We start from the raw sequence: 13,863 nt of genomic DNA on the forward strand, positions 1-13,863 counted from the left end.
TTCTCCCAGAGCAACAGTTAGTCTCCAGACCATACAGATCAGTTCCCTTGAAGAAATTGGCTGCTTTGGAGCACAGACTCTGTGGTAGGGGTGTCCAACTCTGGCCCTGAAGATGTTCATGGACTACAATTCCCATCAGCCCCTGCCAGTATGGCCAATTGACCATTCTGGCAGGGGCTGGTGGAAATCATAGGCATGAACATCTGCAGGGCCAGAGATGAAGACCCCTATTCTATGGAATTATGCTCAGATGAGGTTGCTCCCCTCCCCAAAAACCACCCTCCCCAGCTCCCCTATATTCCAGCCTTCAGGTAGAGCCTGAAGATTTTGCAGAATTTCAACTGATCTCCAACAGAGATCATAGGTTGCTTCCCAAACTCCACTTTTCCCAGGCTCCATCTCCAAACATCTAGGGATTTCCCAACCCAGAGTCCTTTCCTGCAGAACAGTAGTAGTCAAGAATAGGATGGGGGTTTTGTAGTCCTGATCTCCTTCGTTCAGTCCTTGATTGGATTGGTGTTTCATCCAATTGCCAAGATAAGATCAGTTTGCTCTTTTGAAGCAACCAGTGTTGGTGGACAGAGGCGTATCAGGGGGAAACAGTGTCCAGGGGTGACCCCCACCCACCCCACTTATGCTCTGGCGTTCGGCTCAGGCGGGCACCGCAGGGGCAGGCCAGTTCCTGTCCTCCCCATCAGCAGGGAGGCTGAGGAGGGCAGTAGTCCAGAGCACCCCTTTTGTGGGTGGGGGCTCCCAGCCGCATGGGCGCCAGGCACCGCCAGCACAGCCAGCACAGCCGGTGCAATCCTCTGGTGAGGGAGAAGACTCCCTGCTCCACGGCTAGGCCCAGGGGGAGCCACTGGGCACCAACCAAGTCGCCGCGCCGCAGGAAAGGCCGGGTGTGGGGACCCAGCAGGCACCCGGCAAACCCATACATGATCAAAAGGCTGTACCCAGGGACATGGGTTACCCCATGTCTCCTTACAGGAGAGAAAGGGGGGATATAAATCCAACTCTTCTTCTTCTTCTTCTTCTTCTTCTTCTTCTTCTTCTTCTTCTTCTTCTTCTTCTTCTTCTTCTTCTTCTTCTTCTTCTTCTTCGGGAAACTTGTCCCCTGTTGGCAGATTTTGGACATCTAGCCTTACCATTCTGCCACCAGTTTTCAGAAGAGCCAGAGCAGCTTTTCACCAGGTTTCTCGTCTTCTCAGGCAAAGTTACAAGTTCCTGTGGATCAGCTGAAAGCACTTAGAGACAACCTCAAAGGGACAGATTCCAATCTTGTGAGGGTTTTATTTTTTTTGAGAGTCTGACTCATACACACACACAAAATGAGCAATACTGGGAGAGGAATTAACCAATGGCATTTACCAATTTACCAACTAAGCACAAGCTCTATCTTCTCTGTCCCACTGACACTTTTCTAGAAAGTGGGTGGGGCCAGGTGGGATTTTTGTCCAGGAAGGCTTCTGATTGGGCTTTGGAGATTTGATTGACTGTGCAGATTTTTTTAAAAAAGTTATTCCAGCTGAGGTCATCCACATAGCACAAGGACCTTCACTGTGTGACTGAAAGAAAGCTATGGCAGCCATTTTGTGACAACCTCTTTGTGACTCACTGGTCACACTGTGACAGCTTTCCAAAGGTATTCACGGGTTTAAAAGGCTTGAGGACCCTTGGCTGAAACTATAGTTGAACCCTAGAACTTGTAGGCAGTTGTGATCCAATAGCAACCACAGTCAAGTCATTTCTGCATTTGTTGGAGCTTCATGACCTTCTTCAAGATGGCGCCAGAGGAAACAGCTCATGAAAGCAACCATCGACTCCTTGACCAGGAGCTACAAGTTCTACAAGACCAAGCGCCAAGTAACTGTTCCCCCTTCTTTTTCAACATCAAATTCAAAACCAATCTGATGGCAGACTATCTGAGTATACTCCAAGAGCCCCAGCTTAGATGGATATACACAAGGGCTTGTTGTAATTCCTTCCCTTGTTCTGTACTCCAAGGGAGGTTTCTTCAAATTGACTCGCAAGAGCGGAAATGCCCCCACTGTACTATAGTGGTGCAATCCATGGAACCTATAATGCTCAACTGCCCCAAATACTAGGAAGCGAGGACCAGGCTTTTGACGCTTCTTCCTGCTAAGTTTAAGGAATACTCTGTTGCCGGAAAGGTTGCATTCCTACTAAACAACTCTTCTTCTGTGATTTTAAATTCTGTAGCGAGGTTCCTTTTAGGAACTTTGGAATAATACCTGTGGTGGTTTTATGTATGGAACATCTGTCTGGATAATGCTGGTTGTTATATTGGTATTATGCCTAATAAAGGTTTTATGTATGTATGTTTAAAAAAATGCCTGGACATCCCAAAGGCATGAATGTTGGTTCCGAGGTCTACCAGCGTTTTTAGGGTGGGCAAGGCAGGGTGTGAACCCTGGACGCTACTTTCCTAGTGGCAGAGCTGTAGCAAGGGGAAACTGCGCCCGGGGCATGTGTGTGCCCTGTGTCCTGCCCTGGAACACCCCCAGAACGCCACGCCATGCCCCCACACTGGCACGCGCCTGGTGCAAGATGCCCCACACCCCTTGGGTGCTATGCCACTGCCTAGTGGCACCCTGGAAACCCCTTTGCAAAGCAGGAAGCCTCTGCCACTCAGAGAACTGGTCTACCCACAGTGGGTAAATGGTCTACCAATTCGCCCTCCACAGAGATGGATACCTGTGGTTGAAAGGAATGGGTAGGCTTGGCCATCCAAGAGCTGGTCTTCCAAGGTGGTGAAGACCTGTTGGATTTGCCGGGGCAGGGGGTGTAATGTCAGTGTTTCCCCTGGGCACCATTTCCCATAGATACGCCCCTGCCTAGAACTAAATTGGATGTAAAGGGTCATCTGGTAGAATTGTGAGGAATTGTTCTTGGCCACTACTGTGTCCTTCGAGCCTGTGATGGAACAGGCTAAGATGGCAGGCTAAGAAGGCACGGGAGGCTGAATCACACTTATCCCAAGGCCACAAAGAATCATGAGCCATGCTTGTGACCCCACTGTTGTAATAATTCTTATCACTGTCCTGGAGGATATGTGTGTGTGTGCCTCACGAATCCATGCAAGCTCAAATGAATATGTGGCCCGCGGCTGTTCTTAGAGGAAGATACCTGCAGATCGCATCACAGGCGAGAACCTGCCTTTGCCCTTTGAAGCAAAAAAGAAACAACAGAACACCTTCTGCTCCGTTGTGTGCAGTTCCACAAGAGACTTTGGGCCTTTCCCCACTTACCGTAAGCCCCGCGCTACTTGAGGAGAGTAGAGCGGGGTTCCTCCTCCCTCCCCACGGCAGGGGCGGCCACAGCGCAGCCGCCCCGACGCTGCCGCTGTCGCGCCCCCTCAGCGCGCAGCATCCCAGGCGCTCTTCTGAACGGCGCCTTTTGACGACCCCGCACAGAGCGCGGGGTTGTGGGGACGCCTGGGATGTCGCGCGCCTGGGATGCCGCATGCTGAGAGCAGCGCGCGGCATAGGGGGGATGGAAGGGAGTGGGGAGAGGCCCCTTATCGAACCCCATCTTAATCTCGATCTTTTGAACTCTGATATGGACAAGACTCGGTTTCTCTTAAACGACTGCTGTCCAAGAAGGATGTGGCCAAGTTTTGGGCAATGGAACTCTATCCCAGACTTTTATACAGTTTTAAGCATTTTATTTATTTATTTATTTGTATTTCTATGCCAGTGATGGCGAACCTTTTTGAGACTGGGTGCCCAAATTGCAACCCAAACCCCACTTATTTATCGCAAAGTGCCCACGTGGCAATGTAACCTGAATGGTGAGGTTTTAGTTTAGAAAAAACCGGTTGGCTCCCTCTTCCTCCGCCCCACCCGCTCGAGCAGGGGCCAGCCTGCTCTAGCCTCCAGCAAGTCCCGCGCGCACCGCTCTGTGCCTCTCTAGCATCATTGCCTCCTCTGTGCCCCCCCCCTTGGGCAGCAGCCACCCGGAGCACAGGCACCAGGCCCGCCAGCTGAGTCCTCCCTGCTCACTGCAGTGCGCGCACGTCATGCTCAGTGGCCCAGGCCAGCCTAGATGTGTGTGTGTGGGGTGTGTGTGTGATTTTCCATCCCCTACATGATGAACTCTGCAAGTGCGTGCCCACAGAGAGGGCTCCAAGTGCCACTTCTGGCACCCGTGCCATAGGTTCGCCATCACTGATCTATGCCAATAAAGGTTATTTGTATTTGTGATATGTGTGTGCGGTTTCTGTCATTGGCTTAGATCACTCCCCCTTGTCCCTTGCAAGCAACGTTTGGTAAAAATATTATACTTCTGTGTTTGTCTCATCTTTTATTTGCCATCATGGCCTTTTTATGGGGATGTCCATGCCTTTCCAAGTCGATCTTATAAAGGGTCACCAACCTGCAGGTGTGGCATGGGGCTCTCCAGGAATGCCAACTAATCTCCAGTGCCGTAGGGGCGAAAACTGGTGCCCGGGGCAAAATGGCGCCTGCCTCCCCTGCAGCCCCCCCCCCCCCAATGCCTCACTTACCTTTAAAAGCTAAAAGAGCAGCCTGCTCTGGTCTGCAGAGGCTGCTCCAGGCAGCAGGGGGGGTCTGAGGGGAGGGGTGGGGGAGTGATTCTATATGCTGTGTGCTGTAAGACCCCAACCCTTGAGTCTGTCTAAATCAAAGTACTTTGAATCTCACTTCTGGAAGTAAGTGAGGGGTGGCATGCAAGGGAGGGGAGGGGCCCCAGCATCTGGACATGGCCCACCCACCCTAGCAGAGGGAGGGGGAGGGGTGGCATGCAAAGGGAGGGGAGGGAGGGGAGAGAGGGAGTGTGGCATGCAAGGAAGGGGAGGCGCCCTAGCATCTGAACATGGCCCACCCTAGCAGAGGGAGGGGGAGGGGTGGCAGGACAAAGAGCTGACAGTGGAGGGAGGGGAGAGGGAGGGAAGGGATGGCTTGCAAGGGAGGGGAGGGAGGGGGCCCGGCAACTGGACCTGGCCCACCCACCCTAGTGGAGGGGTGGAGGGGGAAGGGAGGGAGGGGTGGCATGCAAGGGAGCGGAGTAAGTGAGGGGTGGCATGCAAAGGAGGGGAGGGAAGGGGACCAGGTCCCTCACCCCCTTCCTCTGCTAGGGTGCCTGGCGCGTTTGTGCCTGGCGCGTTTGTCCCCCTCCCTACCCTGTGGTCGCTCTGCCTATGCTAATCTCCAGAAGAGAAAGATCAGTTCGCCTGGTTGATTCTATGCCAATATACCTCACTAGAGTTGCCCCTTGCCCAAACCCTGCCCTCCCGGGGCTCCATCCCTCAAATGTCCCCCTCAGTGGTATAAACAGAAAATACCTTTTGCAGATCTTGCAGTCCCATGTTCAACTCTGCCCTTGTATGGTTTAAAGAAATAAGTATAAAATCATAAAGGAAAGTACCCCTGAGAATGTACAGAGTTCAGCACCGGTTTGGGGAGGTGTCCAGGCTCCACAGGAAGGTTGGCAACCCTAAGGAGCAAGCTTGTTTTCTGCTGCTCCCGAGACTAGGACCAGGAGTAATGATTGGTTCAAGGTGAAGGAGAAGAGATTCCACCTGAACATGGGGAAGAACTTACTGACCTCGGAGGGTGGTGGAGTCTCCTTCATTGGAGGTTTTTGAAGAGAGGCCATCTGTCAGGAGTGCTTTGATTGTGTGTTCCTGCATGGCAGGGGGTTGGACTGGATGGCCCTTGGGGGTCTCTTCCCACTCTAGGATTCTATGATTCTAACCAAGCTGTAAAATCTTCAGAAACGCCTCGGATCTGTTGCCTTCAGCTACGCTGGGCCACTCCCCAACATCTTTGTTTGTGAAGAAGTGTGGCTTCCACAGAAGCCCGGCTCTGGGAACATGAGCCGCGATGAATCATTGCGCTATTGCATTAGATGTCCCTGCTGCCGACAGCTAATTCAAACCATCCTGCAGCAATGAAAAAGTATTTAGCCTCCCTTCTGCGATGGGGGCTGGGGGGGGGGCTGGGGGAGGAAGAGAAATTAGGTCTCTGCTTCCTTCTCTCTTCTCTCCTTTGCCACTCACGGGCCTCAGAAAACACACCCTTCTGGTCTGCATACTTCAGTTTGATGGGGGTGAAACGTGTAGTCAAGCTGCTGCCAATTCATGGCTATACTTCAAAGGTGGTTTGCCCTGGATTGAGCCTGCTGAGCTCCCGAAGTCGGATGAGATCCCGCTAGCCTGGGCCATCCAGGAGGTGAACAGAGGTAGCTTGCCAGTGCCTGCTTCCGCATAGCAAACCTGAACTTCCTTAGTGGGAGTGGCGTACCACCCACAGGGATCAGTGGGGGCAATGGTGGGGGCCCCCCTGCAAAATCACCCCCGTCCCCCCTCCTCCCCCTCGCCGACCTGGAGAGGCATCTAAAGACTGCCACGGCACCTGTCTGAGCCACCTTTCCCTCCTCAGGCTCTTGGGGGTGGTGCTCAGGGGGGCTGCCAGCCTGCTGCCACTGCGGTGCCCATCCAATCCGCCCCCTCTGCAAGCCCCGTCCCTGAGTGCCGGGGGGCGCCCGGAGCAGGTGTTGCCCCCCGGTGCCATTTCCCCCTGATACGTCTCTGCTTCGTGGTCTCCCATCCAAGTACAGACAAGGGCCAACACCACGTAGTTTCTGAGGTCAAAGGAGTTTGAGCTAGCCCAGGGGTCTGCAACCTGCGGCTCTCCAGATGTTCATGGACTACAATTCCCACCAGCCCCTGCCAGCATTTGTAGTCCATGAACATCTGAAGAGCTGCAGGTTGCAGACTCCTGAGCTAGCCTGACCCATCCAGGTCAGAATATACCACTTGCTGTGAAATGCGGCTAATAGACCAGTGCTAGAGTTTGTGGGATTGGGGGTTATTGATGTATGATTCGGTCCCAGGCTAAGACAGCTGGGCAGATATTCAGCAATTACTGCTAGGGTGCTGTGTGGTTTCCGGGCTGTATGGCCGTGTTCTAGCAGCATTTCACGTGCTGACGTTTCGCCTGCATCTGTGGCTGGCATCTTCAGAGGATCTGAAGCCTTCGACAATACAATTACTGCTAGATTTGCCACTTTGGAAGGTATCTCTTCAGCAATAAACATCTACAACTAGAGTTAGGTGGGGCTGGGATCTCTCATGATTATAACTGATTTCCAGACAACAGAGATCCAAGCCCCAGGAGAAAAGGACTGTTTTGGGGGATGGGCCTTATGTCAGTGTACCCCGTGGAGGTCCTCTGCCTCGCCAGACACCAGCCTCCCAGGGATCCACACCTAATCTCCAGGTATTTTCACACTCAGAGGTGTCCTGCAAACTCCTCCTGTTCTTGGGGGGTGGTTGGGGTGGAAGTCTTAAGAGTTTAGAATGTTTTATGGTTTTAGGACAGGTTTTACAGCGGCTTTATTGTCTTATTGCATGGGATTTTATTATGGCTTTCATTGTGACCCACCCTGAGACTCTCGTAAAGGGTGGGGAATGAAACTTCATAATAATAAATAGATTATATATCTGTGGCCCTACATGTTTCACTAACGCTAAAAATCATGAATCTTCTGGCATGTTCCTCAGAAATGAAATACATTATTAATGGAGCTTCCATCTCCAGTAAAAGTTCAGCTGAGGCATTTCTGCACCAGCAACTGGGGAGGGTGCGTGTCTTTGAGAACCAGCGTGGTGTAATGGTAAAGAGCAGGTGGATTCCAACCTGGAGAACCGGGTTTGATTCCCCAATCCTCCACCTGAGTGGCAGAGGCTTATCTGGTGAACCAGATGAGTTTCCGCACTCCTACATTCCTGCTGGGTGATCTTGGGCTAGTCACAGTTCTCTCTGAACTCTCTCAGCCCCACCTGCCTCACAAGGTGTCTGCTGTGAGGAGAGGAAAGGAGTTTTGTAAGCCACCTTGAGTCTCCTTACAGGAGAGAAAGCTGGGATATAAATCCAAACTCTTCTTTAGTCCCTTTGGTCCACATTGGCCAATTACACACAAAGTGTTTGCTGTGTGGTGGAGATGAATGTCCGCCGTGGTAAGATTTCACATACGGACATATTTTCTCCAGCCCCGCTTTGGCTTTCCACTCTCACTGCGGCAAGCAAATCCACTTATAGAACAATTTTATTTTTGCTTTTCTGCCGGAGCAGGACATATTTGCCAGTGGGCACAGCTTTGCCCTGGACCACTCCCTCTGCCCACAGCCAGCCCACCTGTGGAGTCTTCCCCCCCACACACACACACACTTCCTTGTGCAGCTTTGCATGCTTCCCCCTCGCCCTCCTCCCTGTTGCCAATTACTTCCTGCTTCCTGTCCTGCCATTTCTTTTCTATTTCCCATGGCCTCCCTGCTCCTGCCTTTCTTTAGATTTAAAAAAAATTAAATGACCATATAGTTAGATCGATAAATTGATACTATTTACTAAAAATAGTAAGGCTAATCTTTACTGCCTTCTGCCCACAACTGATGCTCTGTGTCTCCCTCTACGTGTTGCATTCAAGAGCAACTATGTGGCCACTCTTATCGTGTCGGCTGTCAAATGTCACATATTGATGTGTCCTCAGCCGTCCAAGTCAGAGAGAACCATGCCTATACTTTATCTCAGAAAAAGACGTCTTACTTTGCTACACACACACACACACACACACACACACTCACACTCACTAGAACTGAAAATTCATCTGCCTCTTCTTCCTGGATCTTTTCTCTAGCAGGCCCTCCACGGGGTCCTTGTGCCTGCCTAGTTCTAACTACCCTTCCTGTCCCAGTTCAAATGGAAAACTGAAAATAAAGACAAAACGCCCCTATCACTTTGTAGGTTCAGACCAGGGAGGGACACACAAAGCTACTTTTCAGTTTTCCCGCTTCTCCCACCAGCTTAAAGACCCTTTTTTTCCGTTTCACAGCACCCACCATTCTGTGTGAATCCAGCCTCAGCTATGCCACAGTTTTCCCGGGATGGCTCAGGGAGAGGAACGCAATAGAGGCAGCGGTGGGATTCAGCAGGTGCGCACCACTTCGACAGAACCAGTTGTTAAAATGGTGCTTGTATGTAATTAGTTGTTAAATTATTTGAATCCCATCACCAGATCCGGTTGTTAAATTATTTGAATCCCACTGCTGAATAGAGGTTTATAAAATAATGAGAGGGTTTCCTCCCTCTCATAAATGGGGGCAACAGCCAGTGCAGCTGATGGGAAATACAGTGAGTACAGCGAAATGAAGTTGTGTTACTCAGTCTTAGAGAACGGGGCTTTCCCCACTCACCTTCTGCTGCGTGCCGCTCTCGCGCCCCCTCAGCGCGTCATTCCTGGCGCGCTCTCGGGGTTCCCCACGCAGAGCGCGGGGTCATCAAATGGTGCCGTGTTGTCTTACAGCAACTGAGGCAGCATGTCGTTTCGGCCAGTGAGAGCAGCAGGGAGCAACTCTGCCGTCCTGTCTCCATCCAAGCCCTTTTATTGACAGTTACAGGTGGAAAATCAAACAGGGCATGCAGGTGGGGGGGAACGCAATACAATGGAGAGAGCAAAGAGCACGGGGGTTAGAGTAGAGAATTAGGTATTTGCACGTACACATATTGGGGCCAGAGAGTCTGCAATGTCAGCAGTTTTCTCCGAAACCACATTTGGGAAGGAAAGGTCAGTTGCACGTGAGAGGCCTTTTTCCAAGCAGTCTATTGCCGTACTCAGGTGCCCCTCCGGATATTGGGGGGCCCTTTTCCAAGCAATGTGCTGCTGTACTCGGGAGCCTCCCAAGCGCTGTGCCCCCCAACAGTGCCGTTTCTTCAGCGCCAGGAATGACGCACGCTGAGGTGGTGCAAGAGCGGCAGCGTCGGGGCGGCTACGTCGCTGCCGCCCTTGCAAGTGGGGAGCGCCGCTGGACCCCGCGCTACTTTCCCGGAGTAGCGCGCAGCAGAAGGTAAGTGGGGAAAGCCTCAACACCTCCCACCCCTTTTTGGTAAATTTCCTCTTTCTCACCTCCTGACAAAAACTGAGAGCTGGGATTACAACAGGCCACTGTCTTTCCATCAGCCTTTTTCTCACCAGAAATGACGGTTTCCATGTAAAAATGTCAAATTTGACCAATAGTTGAACTGGACTGCTCTTTGTACAATCTGCAGTGTTTCTTAGTTCGCTGAACAATTTTTTTTTCCAATGAGGGCAGTGCATAAAAATAGAATCTTTAATGCTCACATCCTTTCAGGACTCTTTTCTCAAGCCAAAGTACGCTACTTCCGCTTCCTGCAAACCACAATGGACTGAATTGAGTTCTTTATGTGGAGCGTGCTACCGGTGGGTTGTATATTCCTCCACCACAGACCTCAACATGCCGGACCTTCTTTCTTGTCGAATGCTCCACAGCTAGTATGATGTGGTTTGCAAAAGGCAAGTTATTGCCGATTGTCGTTCGATGAACTATTGCATCCATGTATTATGTTCAAGAAAACACAAAATAATGGTTTTGACAAAGGCGGTATATAAAAATGAATGATAATTTTCATATTCATTTGGGACTATATTCCAATGTTGGAAGCGTACAATTTTCTTGACCTCAACTGACCATACTAACATCTTTTTCTGAGACAGAGTGTACATAGGATTTAATTGAATTAAAACTTAAACGTAACTCTCAAATAACCCAGTTGGCCACAAGAGGGGAGCATGAGCTCAATTTTTAAAAAATCTGAACTTACTAGAGATGGAAAGAGCTCTTCGGATGTGTTTTAGGAAATACATGGTGCTCTTGGCTATATGATCTTAGACTAACGTAGAGGTTGGATTTCGGGTGTCCTTCAACCTAATTCTAAATCGGTAGGGACAGTCTGGGATTACGTGAGCCATCATGGTGTAGCCGTTAAGAACAGGTGCACTCTAATCTGGAGAACTGGGTTTGATTCCCCGCTCTGCCGCTTGAGCTGTGGAGGCTTCTCTGGTGAACCAGATTAGCTTGTGCACTCCAACACATGCCAGCTGGGTGACCTTGGGCGAGTCACAGTTCTTTGGAGCTCTCACAGGGCGTTTGTTGTGTTGGGGGGGGGGGAAGTGAAAGGAGATTGTAAGCCCCTTTGAGTCTCCTTACAGGAGAGAAAGGGGGGATATAAATCCCAACTCTTCTTCTTCTTCTTCTAACTTGGACGTTGGACTTGGGGTGTCCTTCAACCTAATTCTAAATTGGCCAGGACAGAACTAGCTTCATTCTTAGAATACAAAATTTATACTTTGTCTTACTTAAGTCTTCTTTCTTTTCTTAACTTCGTCATATTTCTATACATAATCCAACACAAATTTATATTTCCATTTTGTTCTTACATATATTTACATAGAAAAAAATAAATAAATAACCTTTGCGTATTTAGTCCTTGCCTTATTGCCGGACTACCTCCCCTTGCCGAACTACCAGTTTCCAAGGGGGGATGATGGCACCCCTCCAATCCCATGCTACTGACAGGGCTACAACAGCAGGTGTCTCATGAGCTGATAAGGCAGTGCCTGAGAAGCAAAGAGGAAAAACATAAGAACAGCAGGGAGGGGGAATACAAAGAGAAAGGTTCCCACATCCCAGCAGGAGATAGGAAGCATGGCAGGACCAAACAGGGTCTGATCATGACACGCAGGGGACAATCAATTAATCTGAAGTGCCAACAGCAGGGCTTAGAGGCCGAAGCCTACCCCTAGATTAGAGTGCACCTACTCTTAAGTTGCTGCCTATCACTGCTATTCAAAGGTTGACTGCCTCTGAATGGGGAGGTTCCCTTTAGTCACTATGGCTGGTAGCCACTAATAAATCTCTCTCCTCCAATGATTCTGCCTAATGATCCCCTTTTAAAGCCATCCATTTCTGTGGTCATCACTGCGTTCTCTGAACGCCAATTGCATATTTTAATCACCATCTGTGCAAAAAAAAAAATACTTCACTGGATACTTTCATGTCTCCCCTCAGTTTCTGTCAGCTCTGAAATCAGTGATTTGGAATTAGCTGGGCTTTTTAAGGGTGAAGGATATGTGGATTTTTAAAGGGTGGGTTAAGGGTGATGGGTATGTGGATTTTTAGTAGGGATGAGTATAATGTTTGCTGGGATTTCATTGCTTTCAAAACCCAGCAATTTTGGCAGAGTAGAATTTTTTTACTTGTATTATTCAGCATCCCTCTTTCACTTGGCTGTTATTTCTTCAGCGTCGTTTCACTCACAGATAGACACTTCTGTTGTTTCTCTTTTGTGATTGAGTAAAATGGCCTTGTCTAATCTGATATCACATTGTGAATATTTCTTAATTGAACAGCATCTCAGTCCAGAGAACTCCTGGCAGGGAGGAGGATCTCATATAATTCACGTGATGGTGATCATGGACATCAGTAAATGAAATTAAAAAGCAATCAGGTTTGGCTGTGCGGTGATGCCATTGAGGTAAGCGAGGGCAGTTGAGATGGTGGGTATAACAGAAGGCGCTTATATATTCTGCTTTTCGCTGCCACCAAAATATAAATTTTTCTCTATAGCCCACTCAAACTGATTTTTAAACGGTCACCACCCTGACTGGAGATCACACAGACACAGACAGAAATAATAAACTGGAGAGGTTTATAAGATGAACACAAAACTCAAACTTTTATTGCTGGCTTAACAGAGGCTTCTCAGGTAAACTGGAGAGGAAATAAGCGTATTGGTTTCAGAGAGAGGTTTGTTTAAGCTTAACGGTTGCTGAGTAAATTTGTTTTTAAGCTTAACGGTTTCAGGCACTTTACTTCAGTTACACAATGTATGAACACTCGCAGGTGTCACTTCACTCCAGATTTTACTTTGGGGAAAAAAATGTTTCTTTACAGATGTTACTTTAGAGGTTTTACACTCTCTTCAAAAATAAAGTTTTCAGTCCGCTGTTCCTCACCACAAAATAAAACACTCAGTCTATGCCCAGTGGGATTCAGGCATAACAGCCTCTCTCTCCCACACTCCCAAAATCTGGCCTCTCTGCCAAAGGGACTGGGCCTCCCAAGACTGTGGGACAGACTTTTAGACTGTTAGAGGTTTCCCTCAAAAACAAAACAAAACACCTGAGGGTGGACACTCTCCTCCAAACTCAGGGTTTTAGTTGACCTAATAGCTTCTTCAGCTAATGCTACCACAGCAGTGAGAGATCTGGTCGGATTCTCCTCACTCTGTCACCAAAAAGTACCCGAGGGCACACAAGCTCACACAGAGCCAAAAAGTCCAAAGACTCCAAAAAGAAGAACCCTTCAGCACTCAGGCTGACAGTATTTATAGTACCTGCCTTTTCCTCTCTGGCCAATCAGGGCTGGCCAGGGCTTAACTCTTTCAGGGGCGGTTCCACCCTGTAACCTGAATGCAGGATGAATGCATTCGTCACAGTGGGCAACTGAGGGTCATGGTGTCAGAATGTCAGAACTCCCCTGCATAGTCAATGAAACACTTGAAAAGTTCAAAGGTTTTATTGCTGATGACAGGTTGAAAGCAAAAGACTGTTCTGAGCTCATCCCTCAGAACAGTTGATAATATGTAAAAGCGTTCCCCCCCTCCCCCACGTGTGAAACAAAACAGAGGCTGTTTCCGCACAGGCAGAATACAGCGCCCCAGGGACGCTAAAAACTGCGTCCCTGGGGAGGAGTTTGTACAGCCGGTGCTGCTGCATCGCATGCAGCAGCGCTGGCCTCGCCACCCCCAAGTGGTGCAAAGATGCACCTTTTGAACCTCGCTCCCTGGGCGAGGTTTTTCGAAAGCGCCGTCTTCCACCCGCTGCCATGCGAACGGCAGCAGGTGGAAGCTGCCACTTACCCCAAACAGCTCCTTACCATCTGCTGTCTTCCGGTGCTTTGTGGAGGTGATGGGACACGTCTCCTGGCCTCCGTCGCTGCAGCCGTTGTTCTGGCCATGGGGG

At 49.7% G+C, this 13,863-nt stretch overlaps 1 protein-coding gene across 1 annotated transcript in view; it reads right to left on the reverse strand.

Annotated features, from left to right (window-relative positions):
* Nucleotides 1-694: 694 nt before the first annotated feature.
* The window catches only part of LOC125427888, a 91,408-nt gene continuing 78,239 nt past the window's right edge, over nt 695-13,863 (reverse strand). The window contains exon 10 of the mRNA XM_048487450.1: nt 695-947. Within this exon, the coding sequence (XP_048343407.1) occupies nt 695-947 (253 nt within the window). The remainder of the gene's footprint in view (nt 948-13,863) is intronic.

The sequence above is a fragment of the Sphaerodactylus townsendi genome, linkage group LG03 (genome assembly GCF_021028975.2).
Source record: "Sphaerodactylus townsendi isolate TG3544 linkage group LG03, MPM_Stown_v2.3, whole genome shotgun sequence".
Taxonomy (NCBI): Eukaryota; Metazoa; Chordata; class Lepidosauria; order Squamata; family Sphaerodactylidae; genus Sphaerodactylus; species Sphaerodactylus townsendi.